At 45.7% G+C, this 16,442-nt stretch overlaps 2 protein-coding genes across 8 annotated transcripts in view; one reads left to right on the top strand and one right to left on the bottom strand.

Moving 5' to 3' along the window:
- The window catches only part of SCRN1 (secernin 1), a 66,289-nt gene extending 60,730 nt beyond the window's left edge, over positions 1 to 5,559 (top strand). For all 4 annotated transcript variants that reach the window (XM_019958827.2, XM_019958826.2, XM_070787275.1 and 1 more), the window contains one exon: positions 1,582 to 5,559. In XM_019958827.2, coding sequence (XP_019814386.2) covers positions 1,582 to 1,740 — 159 coding nt within the window. In that variant the 3' untranslated portion in view covers positions 1,741 to 5,559. The remainder of the gene's footprint in view (positions 1 to 1,581) is intronic.
- A 1,181-nt stretch (positions 5,560 to 6,740) lies between these two features.
- WIPF3 (WAS/WASL interacting protein family member 3) overlaps positions 6,741 to 16,442 on the bottom strand; it is an 84,845-nt gene continuing 75,143 nt past the window's right edge. Inside the window, exons 8-9 of one of the 4 annotated variants that reach the window (XM_070787270.1) lie at positions 12,748 to 12,824; positions 6,741 to 7,538 (exon numbers count right to left, since the gene is read on the bottom strand). In XM_070787270.1, the coding sequence (XP_070643371.1) occupies positions 7,524 to 7,538; positions 12,748 to 12,824 (92 nt within the window). In that variant the 3' untranslated portion in view covers positions 6,741 to 7,523. Of the gene's footprint in view, positions 7,539 to 8,556; positions 10,725 to 12,747; positions 12,825 to 14,609; positions 15,375 to 16,442 lie in introns of those variants that run through there. The other 3 variants (XM_019958824.2, XM_070787274.1, XM_070787273.1) reach the window with 3 other exon arrangements.

A 16,442-nucleotide genomic window follows, 5' to 3' on the forward strand; every position in this document is an offset into this window, starting at 1 on the left:
TCTAGTTGTGGAATGTGGGCTCTGGAGTGCAGGCTCAGTAGTTGTGGCACATGGGCTTAGTTGCCCCATGACATGTGGGATCTTAGTTCCCTGACGAGGGATTGAACCTGCGTCCCCTGCACTGGGAGGGGGATTCTCAACCACTGGACCACCAGGGAAGTCCCCCCAGGCTTCTATTTTGCTGACACAGAAGGAAGGAACATAATTGTTAGATGCTCATCTACTTCCCAGGCATTTATTAACAACTTGTAAAGTTCCATTTTGTCTTGAAAAGAGGGATCTCTTATAGGGAATTGGTGCACACATTTTGCATGGACTGGGTAAGCTTATTCTCTTACATCTGGTACCGTGGGCTTTCTAAGAAGGATATAAAGAAGGACAACATCAACAGTAAATCCAAGGGAGTTCAGAAAGCATCTCTGAGAAGGGTAGTCTCACTGTTTCTCGACCTTGCTCTTCTGTGCCCCAGAAATGACCATCCTGACATGTAGAAGTCGCACAGTTATTTGATATTTGTGCTACCTGCCAGATGTGTCCCTGGAACCGGAATGCTGCCACTACACTGCACTAGCTCTGCCAGGGCTGCCTGCCCTGATTGCTGATGGTGCATGTTTTAGGTGGATGACAGTAAACCCGAATAGGGGGAAAATGTCACTCCCTGATGCACAGTTTTCTGGTTATTTGGCAAATGAAGGCAGGGGTAGGAAGGCCCGTGTGTTCTGAGGCATCCTACACAAAATTTCCAAGAGATGAGATAGATGAGGCTGGGTGGACTTTGAAATTTGGAAATGACCATTGGTTTGAGTTAAGGCAGCACTGGGAGATGGTGGATGAATGGTGACATCCGTTTCTCTGTTCTGGGAGTAACTGGACAAATGAAAGCTTCTCACTGTCATCCAGTGTGAATGAGTGACTCTCACTTGGAAGAAGAGATGTCACCCCTTCAGAAGAAACAGTAAATTGGGGATAGACATGCCACTCACGGATCCATTTATTCATTCAAAAGGCATTGTTGAGAGTGCCTCCTCTGTCCCACGGAGGAACATAGAGATCAACCTAGTTCTTACTCCCTGGGTGATTGTGGTCTAACAGGAGACACAGGCAAGTAGACAGACCATCACGAGACAGGAAGAGAACAGCCATGGCAGAAGGAAAGGCATTGGATGGGGGAGCCCAGAGGAAGGGCATTCTGAAGGTGGGCACGAGCCGACCAAGTGTTGGTAGGGAGCAGGGTGGCCTGTGCAGTGGCAAGAAGGAGTATCATGGGTTGGAGGAAGGCAGCTAATTCAGTCTGGCTGCCCAGAAAGGAGATGCAGGAGGCAAGGCAGGATGTGAGACAAGCAGGAGCCTTGTGGGCTGTAGAGGGCCTTTCCCACTGTCACTCGGGAGTCTGGATTGCATCCTGAGTGCAGCGGGAACTCTTTGTAAGTATTCCGGGCGGAGCAGTGACATCACCACATCGTGACTTTAGAAGCACCCCATGGCAGTCCCGCAGGAAGCCCACTGAATGGAGTGGGGGAGGGCCCTCAGGGGGCTTTCAGCATCCACTCCAGTGGCCTCGACTCTTTTTGTCCTTCTCAGGAGCAAGGTCAGAAGCTGAGGAAGACGATGCTGGAACTAGAGAAGCAAGGCCTGGAAGCCATGGAGGAAATCCTGACCAGCAGTGACCCCCTGGACCCCACCGAAGTGGGGGATCTCTTCTATGACTGTGTGGACACGGAGATTAAGTTCTTTAAGTGAAGTAAGCGTTCCCTTTCCCCTTCTTATTTAAAATTTCCCACCTTACTAAATTACCAGCAAAACAAACCACTCTCCTGTCCGAGTAAAATGAGAAAGTTCAGATGCGTCAAAGTCACAGTCCCCTTGTGTTCTGCCTTGAACCTCACAACGCCGCCCCCTTCTTCTGCAGCGTAGATCCCCTCCTTCTGCAGTGTAATGTGTATCCCCTTGCCTGTTGTCTGATCGTATGACTGATTGTGGAGTTTAAGCTACTATTATTGTATTTCAGTGACAATGGACACATTAGCCTTTTCTTGGGAGGACTAGAGTCCATCAAAGCCATGAAGGACAGGCTCCATGGCGCCGAGTTAGCGGGAAAGGCAAAATCTCTTGAAGTCTTACTCTTTCAGTAGCGGTTTCTTTCAGGTTGACAAAAGGCGTTTGTCTGGCCCTGAGCTCTTGTGTGTGTGTGCCCGAGGGAGGCTTCCACTGAGACACTGAGCGCTGGCCAGTAACGCAGAATGCCCCCAGCTGTGTCTTCTGAGATGCAAAACAAGTGGGAAGGGATGAAGGGGGCTCTGCTGGCTCCAGGCACAGCTCCACCTAGATTCTCTTTATCCGAAAGAACCTGTGCACTGTGCTTGTGTGTGGTGGATCCACACAGATGGCTTCCACCTTCTGTGTGAGCTGGAACCTTCCCACCCCGCCCCCCCATCCCCCTAGGGATTCAGGGGTGGCTGCACAGGTAACACTCGTGATCAGGGAGTGGCTCTCCTACAAGGCAAGGGGCTGTCCCTGCCACTCACCTGCCGCGTAGATGCGCTCGTGTCTTGAAATGATTCTGGGCCTAGTTACTGCCATCTAGCTTAGAATTAATTAAATGGCCCTGTGGCAGAGTTCCACCCCACAAAGCTGCAAATTTCTCAGCTAATGAAGGAAGGAAAAGGAGAAACTTTTGGCTGTTTAGATTCCAGTTAAAGTAGCTGGAATAGGAGCAGCCACCCCATTATCTCAGCAGAGACTTTAATTAAACTGATTTGTTTCCCGTGTTGTGGGCGCATGAAGGATCTAACTTACCAGCAGAGCTCAGGAGAGCATGTGAAGAAGACCAGATGGGCTCAGCACGGGGAAGATGGAGGGCAGGAAGGCGACAGATGGATGGAGAAGCATTTCGCTCCAGGGGACAGTCCCACCCCCGCCCTTCCTGTCCAACCCTGTTACAGCCCACAAAGCTGTGGAGAAAGCACCTGCTTGCCCTGATCTTTCCCTTTATTCTTCACGCCCCACATGGCCCGGTAGCCACTTTCAGGCTAGTAGCTGAAGTGGGCAGGTGGTGGTGGTGGCAGGGGTCTTACCTCCAGCTATTGAAACTCTCAACCACTGTTGACATGGACAGAGGCAGAGATGAGGAGGAGAGGTGTACATGTTAATATAGTGATGGGTGGGAGGGCTGCGGCTTCATTTCTCCAGCCTGACCTGTACCATCTGGGCCTAATCACCTTCACTGGTGATAGGTATTTGCAAATGGAAATACTATGAGTATCAGCAGTCTTGGAAGTGACTTCCAGTTAGACTCGTTTTCCAGCTGCAATGTATCATATGCCACGAGAGCTGTAGAGGAATTGGGCCCCAGACACAGATGTAGACACTGAGGGTCACAGGTGTTACTGGAACAAACCTTTTTTTCTACTAGCTCCCCTCTAAGGGTGTAGGCATAAGAGCACTGTGAGTTTTTTGCCCAGAAGTTTTGAAAATTCTGTATGTAAAATCACTGTGAGTGATGAGACATGGGAGCAATATTTGAGCTGAAAAAACTAACAGCGATCGTTCACAGCAGTTTGTGGTTGCTGAATTTTGTCTGGGTTTGGCCTGAGCTTTCAGTGAGAGCTTAGAGTCTCCTCTTAGGTGGCATGTCCATTCTGAGAGCGTCTGTCTACAGCTGTTGAGTGGAGAAGGGCAAGGCTTGAGGATGACACAGGCACCTCATCCCCTCCCAAACCCACCTGCGGAGTGGTTATTTAAAACAAGATGATGCAAAAAGCCACTATAAAATTCTACCACATGGTCTCTCCTTCCCCTGTCATAGAAACAGTTCATCAGACCTGGCATGTCTGAGGTACCCAAGGTGATTAGGGGTTTGAGCAAAAGAAGTCTAGTGAGAATAAATTACCCACAGGCCCAGCTTTCATTATTATGGGCCAAGCAAAGGTCACGGATAACCCACCAGCCTTCTGCCACTACCCAGCCATTGTGCAATGGGAAACAATGACCACTTCTGTGAAGGACATTGACCTTAGTCCAGTAACCCAGAAAAAGGCCAACTATAACGAAGAGTTGTGTGGGTTAACGCTATTATCACAATTGTGATGCCAATGTCTTACCACTAGAGGGCGGGTCAGCCCTTTCCTGGCAGAAGTTAGAGGCTGGGATGCTTTGCTTAGACTTGTACAGAGGTGTACAGTTAAAGCTTGAATAATAGCAGTAGACAGATTCTTTGTGCGTTGGGATGCGTGGGGAAAGACAAGAAGAGAGCAAAGAATCTGCTGATGTGGATGTTCACTTCTAGTGACAGTAACAGTTTGAAATATGCAGTTGGATTTTGAGGACACTTGCTGAGGGAGATGTTTGTTTTTAAATGCTCCTAACAGACTCTGTTTTTAAACGCTCCTAACAGACTCTGTTTTTGAAAAATGCTTATCATTACGTGGATAATTTCTTGACCAGGGATTGATTTTCTAAAGGGAAAACGAATATATGCAAGGTGAACTATGAAAATTAATGTTTAAAGGTCAGTGTGTAAATAGCTTCCTAAAATACCATTTGTGTATCCATTACACACCTTGTGCAGAAAGAAGACGTGGCCTTGAAGGACAGACTCTCTCCCCTGTTCTCACACCCCATAACCAAACATAAGCTAGTTAGTCTTGGCTAGTAGATGGGATCTACCACTCTAACTAAGGAGGAGCAGAAGCTCCAGTAAAAGTAAATTAGCAAAGCAGAAGTACTACTCCTTCATCCTTGGAGATGGTCTGGAATTTTAAGTAGAATAAGGGCATATTTGAAATTACGTTGATTCTTTAGTGCCCAGTAACATAAGACAGCGTTATTATTAGAAAGAGTCATTCTTATAAGCTAACAGAGCAAGTGTGTGCCTATTAGATATTAGCAGTGAAGTTCCTTCACTTTGGGATGGATTATTAGGTGTAAAAAATAATTATCAATGAGGCAAACTCCTTTGCGCCCTGCTGTTATCCCAAGCGGGTCCAGTTGTTACACAGTTCTGCCCAGCCCAGCAGGAAAGCTAGGTGGGGCCAGAGTATCTGTTAAAAAACCGCCGACTGCATTCTTCTCTGAGGAGAAGTCCAGTCATCTCTGGGGAAGGTCTTCAGCTGAGCTTTCCCGAGGCGGGGCGGGGCCGGGGCGGATGGGGGCGGGGCGGCAGGTCGCCCCGCCCAGCACTGCCTGTGCTTCCCTGTGGTTGTGGCCTTTCATTCCACGTGGTCTTAAGTCCCAGCTCGTCTCCTGTGGTTTGTGTCAAACGTGCTTTATCTGATCGAATCCGAACGTCCCAAGATGTCCCGTGCGGATTTCTGGTGGGAATGAATACGTATATGTTTGCAGTCATGTCGTGAGGAGTTGAATGTGCGAGCTGGAAAATTGTAGGGGCAGGGAATAATAGAAAAGGAGAACCTTGCTGTTTCCTGCAGTGGGAACCGACTGTGTCGTCTTAATAGCCTTTTGTACAAATATCTACAAACCAGATAACTTTCCCATCCAGTGCTTGCCCTTGGAATTGTCTCTAAATACATCAAACATACAATAAAAAAGTACTGAAATTAATGTCCCAGGGCCTCTTCTATCTTGTGTTTCATTAATAAATGCGAGCATTGGCCACAACATAGAAAATGTATGAAAGGGGAGATATTTTATGCCTGGAATCTTTGGCAAACCCAATCAGTTAAGCGTTTTCTTCATTTATCCATTTCGTGGATAAACTCACTCTTTAAAATAAACACAAAACCGTGACATACCACCTCCCACCCATCAGGATGGTTATCAAGAAAACAGAAAATTAGTGTCGGTAAGGATGTGGAGAAATTGTAACCCTCTGCACTGTTGATGGGGATATAAAATGGTACAGCTGATATGGAAAACAATATGGAGGTTTCTCAAAAAATTAAAAAGAATTAAGCCATATAAGCCAACAATTTTATTTTTGAGTATATACTCAAAAGAGTTGAAGGTGGAATATCTCAAAGAGATTTTTTTTACACCTGTATTCATACTAGCATTAGTCGTAATAACCAGAAAGTGGAAGCAAGCCAAGTATCCATCAATGAATGAATCAATGATACATATAGCCAAGCAATGGGATATTCAGCCTTATAAAGGAAGGAAACTCTTGACACATGCTACAACATAGATGAGCCTTGAGGACATTATGTTAAATGAAATAAGTCACTCTCAAAAAAAGTCAAATATTATCTGATTCCACTTTTATGAATTACCAAGAGTAGTCAATCTCATAGAGCCTGAAAGTAGAATGGTGGTTGCCAGGTGCTGGAGGGCTGGGAAGGGAAATGGGGAGTCTTTGTTTAAGGGGTACTGAGTTTAAGGTTTGCAAGATGATAAAAGAGTTCTGGAGACTGGTCACACAACATACTGAATTTGCTTAACATGACTGAACTGTACACTTAAAAATTACTAAAATGGTAAATTTTATGTTAATGGGTATTTTACCAAATTAAAAAAAATCATCAGAATGGCTGGTGCCGTCTATGCCAAGTGTCTTTATTTTAAAGCCATAGAAGCTCCGTTAGAGGAAAGGATGCCACTTAAGAAAGAAACCAGCTCTTCCCACCCTTGTGACCTGGAAATGCCAGGTTCCTTCAATAATTCTGTCTCCATGTGACAGGGAAATGCAGCTGAATGTCTTGTTCTTGAAAACAGGACTTAGTCAGTGGCAACAAATGACCTATGTCAAGGTCAGAGTAAATGACGACCCCATTTATATGACAAGGAACTGTTGACTCTATTTTTATTCTCAGCTCTTTTTCCATCAACATAAACTCCTGCAAAGTTCCAGGGTAACAGAGTGTGTATTAGTTTGCTAGGGCTGCCATAATAAAGGACCACCAACTGGGTGGCTGTTTATTATCTCACAGTCTGGAGGCTAGAAGTCCAAGATCAAGGTGTTGGCAGAGTTGGTTCCTTCTGAGGGTTGTGAGGGAGAACCTGTCCACACCTCTCCCCTACCTTCTGGTGGTTTGCTGGCAATCTTCAGCATTTCTTGACTTGTAGAAGCATCACCCTAATCTGACTTCATACAGCATCCTCACTGTGTATATGTCTGTGTCCAAATTTCTCCTTTTTATAAGGATACTAGTCACATTGGATTAAAGGTCCATCATACTTCAGTAGGACCTCATCTGAACTTGTATCTGCAACAACTCTATTCGTAAGTAAGGTTGCTTTCTGAGGTATGGAGTTAGGAGTTGAGCATGGGAAGTTTTGGAGGATGCAGTTCAGTTCGTAACAGGTTCGTGAAGGATGCCAGGCCTCCGGGGGCATGGTCTGAGAACCTGGAACTTGCTTCTGGAGTCCACAGCCCTTCCCATTAAGTTGCTCCCCTTCTCCTTCTAGGCACCACCTCTTCTACCCAGAACTTCCAGTTGCCTGGAACTATGGCCACTTCCCCTTCCTCCACAGTCAATGGCTTTAAAGTTCATCATCCATTTGGTCAGTTATCTTGGGCCATTGCTTTTCTTCTGCACTCAGATGGGCCCTTTTGGTTATGTGAGAGCTTATCTGTGCCTCTGCTAATAAAGACAGCAGATAAAACAAGTCAGGTCCTTAACTAATTCAGATGCAAAGTGTGTAGCAGTTAACTTTGAAATTAGTTTCTAGATGAGATTTATTTCAGGAGCATCTATGAATTGTAATTACTGCTGTCTCCTTGTTATCCAACAGCAGAGCTAGGAATCTGAGCAGCTCAGTGAACATCTGATTGGAATGCCTGGGACACAGCCAGTGAAAGCTGAGTGTGAGACTGAATGTGTAATAAGCAAACTGCTCGTACCCTGCAGTGTGTATGTTTGTGTGTGTGTGTGGCTGTGTGCACTGATACCTGGGTCTGTTGTGACCTGAGGGTTAAAGGCTTGCCCAGGTGTTATGTTAGTCCATCTTCACCACTATACACTTAAGGACATATTTATGCCCCTATATTACAGATGAGGAAACTGAGGCATAGACTGGTTAAACTTGTTACTTCCTAAACTTGTAAGATGCAGAATCAAGATTCAGATCCATGTTTCCCTGAAGCCAACATACCTATCAGGCAAACCTTATGTCCCCTGTACCAGGTTCCAAAGAGGGCACCGGGAGACACTATAATGGAGATGGCGATGAGACTGCTCCACACAGATGTTTTAAGGCATTTGCTAAGCTGAGGGGGTGGTGCTAAGTGCACTTCAAGTTGAAAGCTGCTCCATTTCAACACAATTTAGCAGAATTTGTAAGCATGTTTGATATTCATAAAAGTGAATAAGTATAGTGTTATCTACTTGTTACAAAATACATTTGAATTTTTCCCTTGCTTGGTTTTCTCAAACACCTATTCGTTTAATTAGCTACAAAAATCAGGAAAACATTCTGTAGTTTAGTTTAGGTATAGTTTACCTCCAAAAAGAAAGGCTCCATTTCTAACCCAGAATGTTACAGCAAGTGCTGGGTCCTGTGTCAGTATCCTGTCTGAGCCCTTCTAATCCTTAAAGATGGTTGGCTTAGATTGGTGCCGGCGACCGTCAATCAGCTTTAACAAGTAAACAACTGGAAGCATTCCCACTTATTAAAGTTTATTAATACAAAGAAATGAATCTGCAGAGGGAAGATCAATAAATATAAAATACACGGGAAACACTGGGAGAGTCACAGACCACAGCGCTGGGGAGATTCCTCGAGGATGGGAGGGGCACTCTGTTTGAGTTTGTGGTCCAGAGGTGAAGTATTTGTCCTGCCGCAAGAGTTCAAAGGGCAGGAATTCAGTGCTGGGTCTGGAGGAGAGATGTGATGCCAGATTCCTGAGATTTTTCCCTAATGGCAATTTTTGGTTTCTGCACATTTCTTCCCTCTGACCTTGAATAGTTTTATTTTGAATTTCTATCCCAGTGGTGCAGAACATCAGGATGTAAACACCTCATCGGAGCAGGCAGTCTACTCCGAAGGTGGAACGGCTTTGGTCTAGCGCCTTCTTAATCATGATTGTTAAAAAACCCTTGTAATTATTTTGTACAACTGGGAGAGAGGTGGAGTGGATAGTGTTATATAAAAAAAGTTCTGACCTTTTCGAAAGCTTGCAGAACCAATAAGACAGATCAGCTATACGCACAGCTGATGACCTGCAAAAGCTTCTTTGTCACTGATTTAGCTGTTATAGTTTGGCGTGATTTATTCCCCAGGGGAGGGAACTTGACATTGCTCAGTGGCTTCTGTTTGGAATGAGAAGAGTACACAATGATGGTGGACACCATCTCAGGGTCAGTCTCCATTCCAGACAGGAGGTGGTGGATGCGGTCACATGTTTGCCAAAACCCCACTAACAGTCTGCCTTCTGCGCATGGCGTATTCTGGGCATTACATCCTCAAGATGTGAGGGTATGAGTGGGCTGTTTCAGAGGAAACATTTTTCACTGTTTTCTTTCCACCTCTCCCGGATTTCCTTTAATCTGCAGCTATTTTGAGCACAGATGAGGGGTCAGTCTGCTTTTTTCTATTTTTCTCTCCTTCCTCAGTCACAGCTTTTCCTCCAAGGATGAGGTCAGGCAGCAAGCAAAAACACACTTTCATTCCCTTGCCAGCCCCAGAAAAAGGGCATGAGAGGAGCAGCCACAGGTCACAGCCAGTCCTGACCCATCCATATTCAGGGCTAGCTGAACTCATATACTTTTCCTCTCTAGAGGGGTGCCACCACAGGGACTGGGGGACTCTCAGACCAGCTCAGAAAGGTGCTAAGGTTTACCTGATGGGTGGATCCAGGTTCCCTAAGGGTGGGCGGGGGACATGATATTTGAGGCAGGTATTTCAGAATATGTTTTAGTCTATACTTTTTCATGTCATGCTTTCCATGATAAACCCTGCACTCAGGGGAGGAAAAAGAAAACATTTCTGAGACAGAATTAATGATGACTTATGTAGGTTTCTAATTTGCAGGGAACATACTGAAATCTCCTTCAGCTCACCTCACCCTGGCTGCCAGGATGGGGGCTCAGCGGGACAGGAAGGACCATTGCAGAAACGTGGGCACGAGGGGCAGTGTAAACAGTAAGAGCGTTGGCTACCTGCAGGACTGTTCAGTTACACAAGGGGCCCTGTGGTCAGCCTTGGAGGGACTGAGGCCACTCTTGGCTTTGATCTGCGTTATATTTACATGAGGCAGCAAAAGAATCCTTGTACTGCAGGATGGGAGCAGGAGGGGCCATGTGGCAGCATCTGGGTGAGGGACACGCTACTCTCGGGAAGCCGCGTCATTCATAAGGCATTACCTGGTTTGATTTTGCAGTTTGTGTGATGAGACTAGAAAAATCATGCCAATAAGAAGCTGTTGTGGATACTATGACTTTGGGAAACTAAGGGATCGTCTAAAAACAGTTCCGAGTCTAGGGAGGGCCAGCCTGCAGACGTATTTACGGTCATGGAATGGACACTGTGCGGTGGGACAAGGCTGTCACCTGTGCCAAGGTGCACTTTAAAAAATGGAGAAATAATGTGTGTGTGTTTTAAATTATTCAAATAATAGTTGACTATAATACTGATTTAAAGCCTGTGCAAAACACGTATTTACAATAAATAAACGCTCCATTAAGAGCCTGTGTGTCAGCTGAATTACGACTTGAGAATAGTGAGGTCTGACGTTCTCCTGAGGACGCCCACCCTGCCATATGGACCTCCAGGTGGCTCACAGGACATTGGCTTCATCCATCTTCTCACCGGAGCGTCTTAAGCGCTAACTGTGGAAACACAACAGTGTTACCAGGTGGGGTCAGAGGTAGATGAACCATCCCCAGGACTGGCTTTCCCTCATGCCTGCAAGGCTGCCAGGGTCTGATGGTTCCATCATATGCAAGGTGCTGGTCTTCACCCAGCGGGTTGTGGGTGGAAAAGGAAAGTGTAGCTTGTTTCAGGTGGGGACCGAATGTCATAAAAAACATTTTAGGGACCAAGTACCAGCAGACCGCTTGATGGGAAGCTCAAGAAAAGTGAAGACCTTGGTGGCGATCTCAAGACAAGGCAATGAAAAAGAGAGAAAGGGCCCCAGGCTTTCAGATTTCCTGTTTAGGGCTCCCAGCCTTGCATGGATCACGTGGGCTCTGGCCCATAAAAGAAGAGCACCCCTGGGGCTCTGTTCACCATGTCTGAAACCCCGTGATTTCTCTGGGCAATTGCTTTTTGCCTCACTGAAGTGAAAAATGAATTAACATGGTTCCACCTAGACATAAAGACCTTCTTGACTATGGGATGCCCAAGACAGACTACAGTCCATCCTTGACTAGACTTTGTGGGCTCAGGGGATTCAGATGTGTGCCTGCCATGAGGTTAGGGACTGGACAGTATGGAATGTTCCATCATGCTTATAACGTCTGAAGGTGAGTGTGACTCCTGTCCTGGCAATTCTGACCTGCCAGGGAAAGAAGCAGTGAGGCGCAGTGGAAGGAGCACTGGACAAGGAGTCAGAGGTCTGTATGTGTGACCTCAGGTGAGTTCCTTAACCCCTCGGAGCTTGGTTTTCTCATATGAAAAAAAGGCATTAAAGATAAATCTCTCCAGCTTATATCACAGAGTTGCTAAAAAGGATCCAATGAAATAGCATATGTAACTTCTCTAAACTATAAAAAGTTGTGTAATGTAGGGACTATTATTTTGATTATTACCATATTTTTCTGATCACGGGAGTAATGCATTTATTGCAGAAAATTCAGAAATTGCATAAATGCACTAATAAGTCAAATTCAGTCATAAGCTGGCAGAGTGAATGCCTGTTAACAACTTTGTGTATATTCTTCCATCTTTTTTTTTCTCTGTATATATCCTTCTCTGAACTACAATCATACACCCACCCAGTTTTAAACCTACAATCATCTGAGAATGTTTACTGCAGTTCTCAAAATTGGATCAGCTGTGGTGAGAAGGGGAGGAGGGTGCTTGTCCTCCTTCAAGGAACCTTCACCTCCCCCAGCTTCCAGGAACCTAGTTCATTCCTTCTCACATCCCTGTCCTTCAGGTTCCAACCTAACCTGTGGGTCCTGCCCTTTTGCCACATAGCTGTGAAACTGGAGGCCAGGAGGGGACGAGAATCCCTGTTTTCAAAGAAACAAAGGGCCTTTAAAGATGAGACCCTGTCCTGTGCCGGGAGAAGCGTCATCTCCGCCCAGGTTAGAAAACACATGCTGTGTTCAGGTTGCCTTGTGCGAGCATGAGGGTGTTTCTTCAAAGACTGTCTTACACGGGCAGCTCTCTGCTTCCCCCTCCCCCCAGCTTTCCCCTAGCCATCAGCACTTGAATTTTGAGGCTAAATTGGTCAAGTTAAATGACAATGTTGATGGTGGAAACCCGGCCCCACCCTGGGGGGGTGGTGGTGGTAAGAAACCAGGTACTCTATAGATGACAGAGAATATTGAGTTATGTTTTATGCATGTTACAGAGTTTTTCTCTTCATGCTTCTCAGATCCGGGTAACGAGGGAAGGATGATGGCAGTGAACAGGGTGATGGTTGCAGAGGGATTCCCAGGGGTCCCACATGCCAAAGTAGCTTCTAATGATTCCAGAGAAGCCCTCTTTCACTCTTCAGGTTTTGAAATTATGAGTGGTTCACCACTGGGTCCACCCCAGCTGGAAACACAGGTGCCCATGTGGCTTCGTCCCCCAGGTAAAACATGAAGCTATTAACATGAAGGGGAAAGCAAACCTCCACAACTGTGTGCTTCGTGAGGAGGTTTCCCGGTTTTACACTCAGGGACCAGAGAGCTCTGTTACCTGAGCGTTTCTGCCTTTGATGTCGTCAGAGCTCTGCCCGCCTGCCTCGGCGTGGAGCCAGGGACCAGGTGTGCGGCCTGAAAGACACAGGAGCCATCTCACCATCTGTTGGCCGCGGGCCGGCTGTGCACTTCACAAAGTCTGGCTCCGCCAGCACTCAGGGCAAAGGCGCAGGAACCAAGGGTAACTTGAGCCCGTCAACCCGAACCCCTCGGGCTCCTGGCCCTAGACCGTGTGTCTCCACCCACTGCTTCTCTGTCACAGACCGTGGCTACAGAGTCATCATGTCCACTGTGCTGGAAGGAGAAGAAGTTATGAAGGGCTCTCATCTAAATGCAGGTGAGCTTCTCAGCTCTGAACACCCCACCTGCTACAGACTCACTCGTGCGTCCTGATCCCAAATGAGCTGGCACTGTGCTGCTGCTGCTGCTAAGTCGCTTCAGTGGTGTCCGACTCTGCGTGACCCCATAGACGGCAGCCTACGGCTCACCCGTCCCTGGGATTCTCCAGGCAAGAACGCTGGAGTGGGTTGCCATTTCCTTCTCCAATGCATGAAAGTGAAAAGTGCAAGTGAAGTCGCTCAGTCGTGTCCGACTCTTCGCGACCCCATGGACTGCAGCCTACCAGGCTCCTCCGTCCATGGGATGTTCCAGGCAAGCATACTGGAGTGGGGTGCCATCGCCTTCTCTAGGCGGCGTGCTAGCGTTGTTTAAAAAAAGGAGTAAAAAGTATGTGCTGACACAGCTCAGTCCCTGCCTATGAGGATCCAACTCATTCTCTAAAACATGCTAGGTTTAAATATTACACAAGTTATATGTATATGAACATATATTCTCATAATTAAGAATTTGAAGAATATAGAAAAGGTAATAGGGGAAAAACCCTAAAATGCTTCCTCTCTGCCTGCCCTTTTCTCTAATCCCAATTATTTATCCCAGAGTCACCTCTGCTAAAAGTTTGGTGTTTATCCCTCCAGCTTGGTTTTACTTTTTGGCATGTATACACAGATGTGTATGTATATAGGCAGATATGTGGTTCGGTTGATCTAGCCAAGTTTTAAAATCCACATTCCCAGGAATTCCAGAACTTTTTCTGTGAGCCAGGTAATCCAAATGGTGTCCCTGTCTCTTTCTAAAGTCTCCCTGTGTCCCTGCGTCCCAAATGTCAGCTGCATTTGATACAAGACTTTTCTGTCTGCTTCCATCACCATCTAGGAATTAAATATCTATGTCCCAAAGCCCTTAAAACAACTCATGTTGCTGTGCAACTGACTAACATGAAAAGCAGAAATATCCATCACAGATTATTTATGATAGTTAAACTGATAATCTGCATTCAAAAGCAGTGTTCAGGAAATCTAGGGTTTGTTATCATATGATGGAGCACCAAGCAGCCATCTGAGTGTCTACAAAGACTCAAATAATTTGGGTTGATGTTTGAAATGTAGGAGAAAAAAGCAGGCTAGAAATTGTATAAATAGCAACACACCTCAACTATTTAAAGGGCTTCCCTGAGAGCTCGGTTGGTAAAGAATCCGCCTGCAATTCAGGAGACCCTGGTTTGATTCCTAGGTCGGGAAGATCCCCTGGAGAAGGGACAGGCTACCCACTCCAGTATTCTCAGGCTTCCTTTGTGGCTCAGCTGGTGAAGAATCTGCCTGCAATGTGGGAAGCCTGGGTTCAATCCCTGGGTTGGGAAGATCTCCTGGAGAAGGGAAATGCTACCCACTCCAGAATTCTGGCCTGGAGAATTCCATAGACTGTACAGTCCATGGGGTTGCAAAGAGTCAGACACAGCTGAGTGACTTTCACTTTCTTTCAACTATTTAAAAATCCATTAAAAAATGTAAATAATATACTGAATTGATTCCTTTTGTATTTATTGCTCTTTAAAACCTCTTAAAAACACTTTTCATGTTTTCTACAAAATGAACATATAAGTCATCTAAGGGACAGGGTGGGAAGATTTGGGAGAATGGCATTGAAACATGTATAATATCATGTATGAAACAAGTTGCCAGTCCAGGTTCAATGCACAATACTGGATGCTTGAGGCTAGTGCACTGGGACGACCCAGAGGGATGGTATGGGGAGGGAGGAGGGAGGAGGGTTCAGGATGGGGAACACATGTATACCTGTGGCGGATTCATTTTGATATTTGGCAAAACTAATACAATTTGTAAAGTTTAAAAATAAAATAAAATTTAAAAAAAAAGTCATCTTAAGAATCTGTTACTGTATGATATAGTTGAACTACCACATAGAAGCATCTCTACAACTTACAAAACACTAATCCAATGGGTCCTGTAATTTTCATTACAATGCTTTAAAAATTAATGAATGCATCTGTTCTAGGATACAGATTTCTGGGGGCAAATTGCACAGGAAGTACTAGATTTTTAGCCAAATTTGCATGGTCAGCTGCTGCAGTTTTGTCCACTCTTTAGGAACCCATGGACCATAGCCCACCAGGCTCTTCTGTCCATGGGAATTTTCCTAGTGAGAATACTGGAGTGGGTTGTCATGCTGGCCTCCAGGGGATCTTCTCAACCCAGGGATTGAACATGTGTCTCCATTGTCTCCTGCATTGCAGGCAGATTCTTTACCGCTGAGCCACCAGGGAAGCCCCTGTGAAAAGTAGAGACACTGATATACTTAATTCCATGCAGCAGTATGGCCCTGAAACTACTGTTCTTAGACTTACTCCAGTCTGCTACAGAAGAGCCTTCCTTTAGACCAAGGTTTCTTAACTTGGCTCTATTGACATTTGGAGCTGGATAATTCTTTGTTTGGGGGGTGTGTTGGCTCTGTTGACATTTGGAGCTGGATAACTGTTTGGGGAGGGGGGCTGCCTGTAGGGTGTAGGTGATCTCACAGCCTTCTTAGTCTCTACGCACTAGATGCCAACAGCAATTCTCCACACCCCAAAGACCATTTGTGTCAAGAAAAAAAATGTCTCCAGACTGTGCCAAATGTCCTCTGGGAGGCAAAATACCCTCCGCGAGAACAACTAGGCAACGAAACAAGCTTCTCCATAGGTAAACAGTGCCCACTGGTTTTTATAAATATGATGGGAAACAATAGCAGAGCTAAAGGATAACCAATTTCTTCATAAAACAGAAAAGAAAACTCTACATGTTGTAAAAGAAATTTCACTGTTGCTTGAAAAGGGTGGCTGAGAGTTGCCAGGGTTACCTAAGATTCTTTTAATTCAGCTATCCCCTTGGGGGGTGGCGTCTCAAATATTTCCTTTTGCGATGCCACTAGGATCTCTTAGAATTCAACAAACAGAGCCCTTTTGCTGGAAATAGTCCTTCACATGGGCTGTTTTCCTATAGGAGAGTATTTCAGATTCACTAAAATACTGGTTTTCAAACTTTTGGTACCACAATGTGCAGTAAGAAAGACTTTTTCCATTTCTACCCAACCACATGTGTCTATTGCACACAGAACAGCCTGAGTGACCATTGTTGCCACCTCCTGGGAACCAGATGGCCTCTCTTTCTCTGGTTATTAACACGGCTGTGTGTCCGGAGCTGGATGCTACAGAGCAGCCGACTATGAAAGAGTTATCTGAACAGTGGGGCTTAAACAAGCAAGTCTACTCCTGGATGGAAGGAGCAGCAGCCTGAGGGCCACGCTGGCTTCCAACTTTACTTTTTGTCATTTGTAAATCAGGCCAGCCTTATACCTTTC

This window comes from Bos indicus, chromosome 4 (genome assembly GCF_029378745.1).
Source record: "Bos indicus isolate NIAB-ARS_2022 breed Sahiwal x Tharparkar chromosome 4, NIAB-ARS_B.indTharparkar_mat_pri_1.0, whole genome shotgun sequence".
Lineage (NCBI taxonomy): Eukaryota > Metazoa > Chordata > Mammalia > Artiodactyla > Bovidae > Bos > Bos indicus.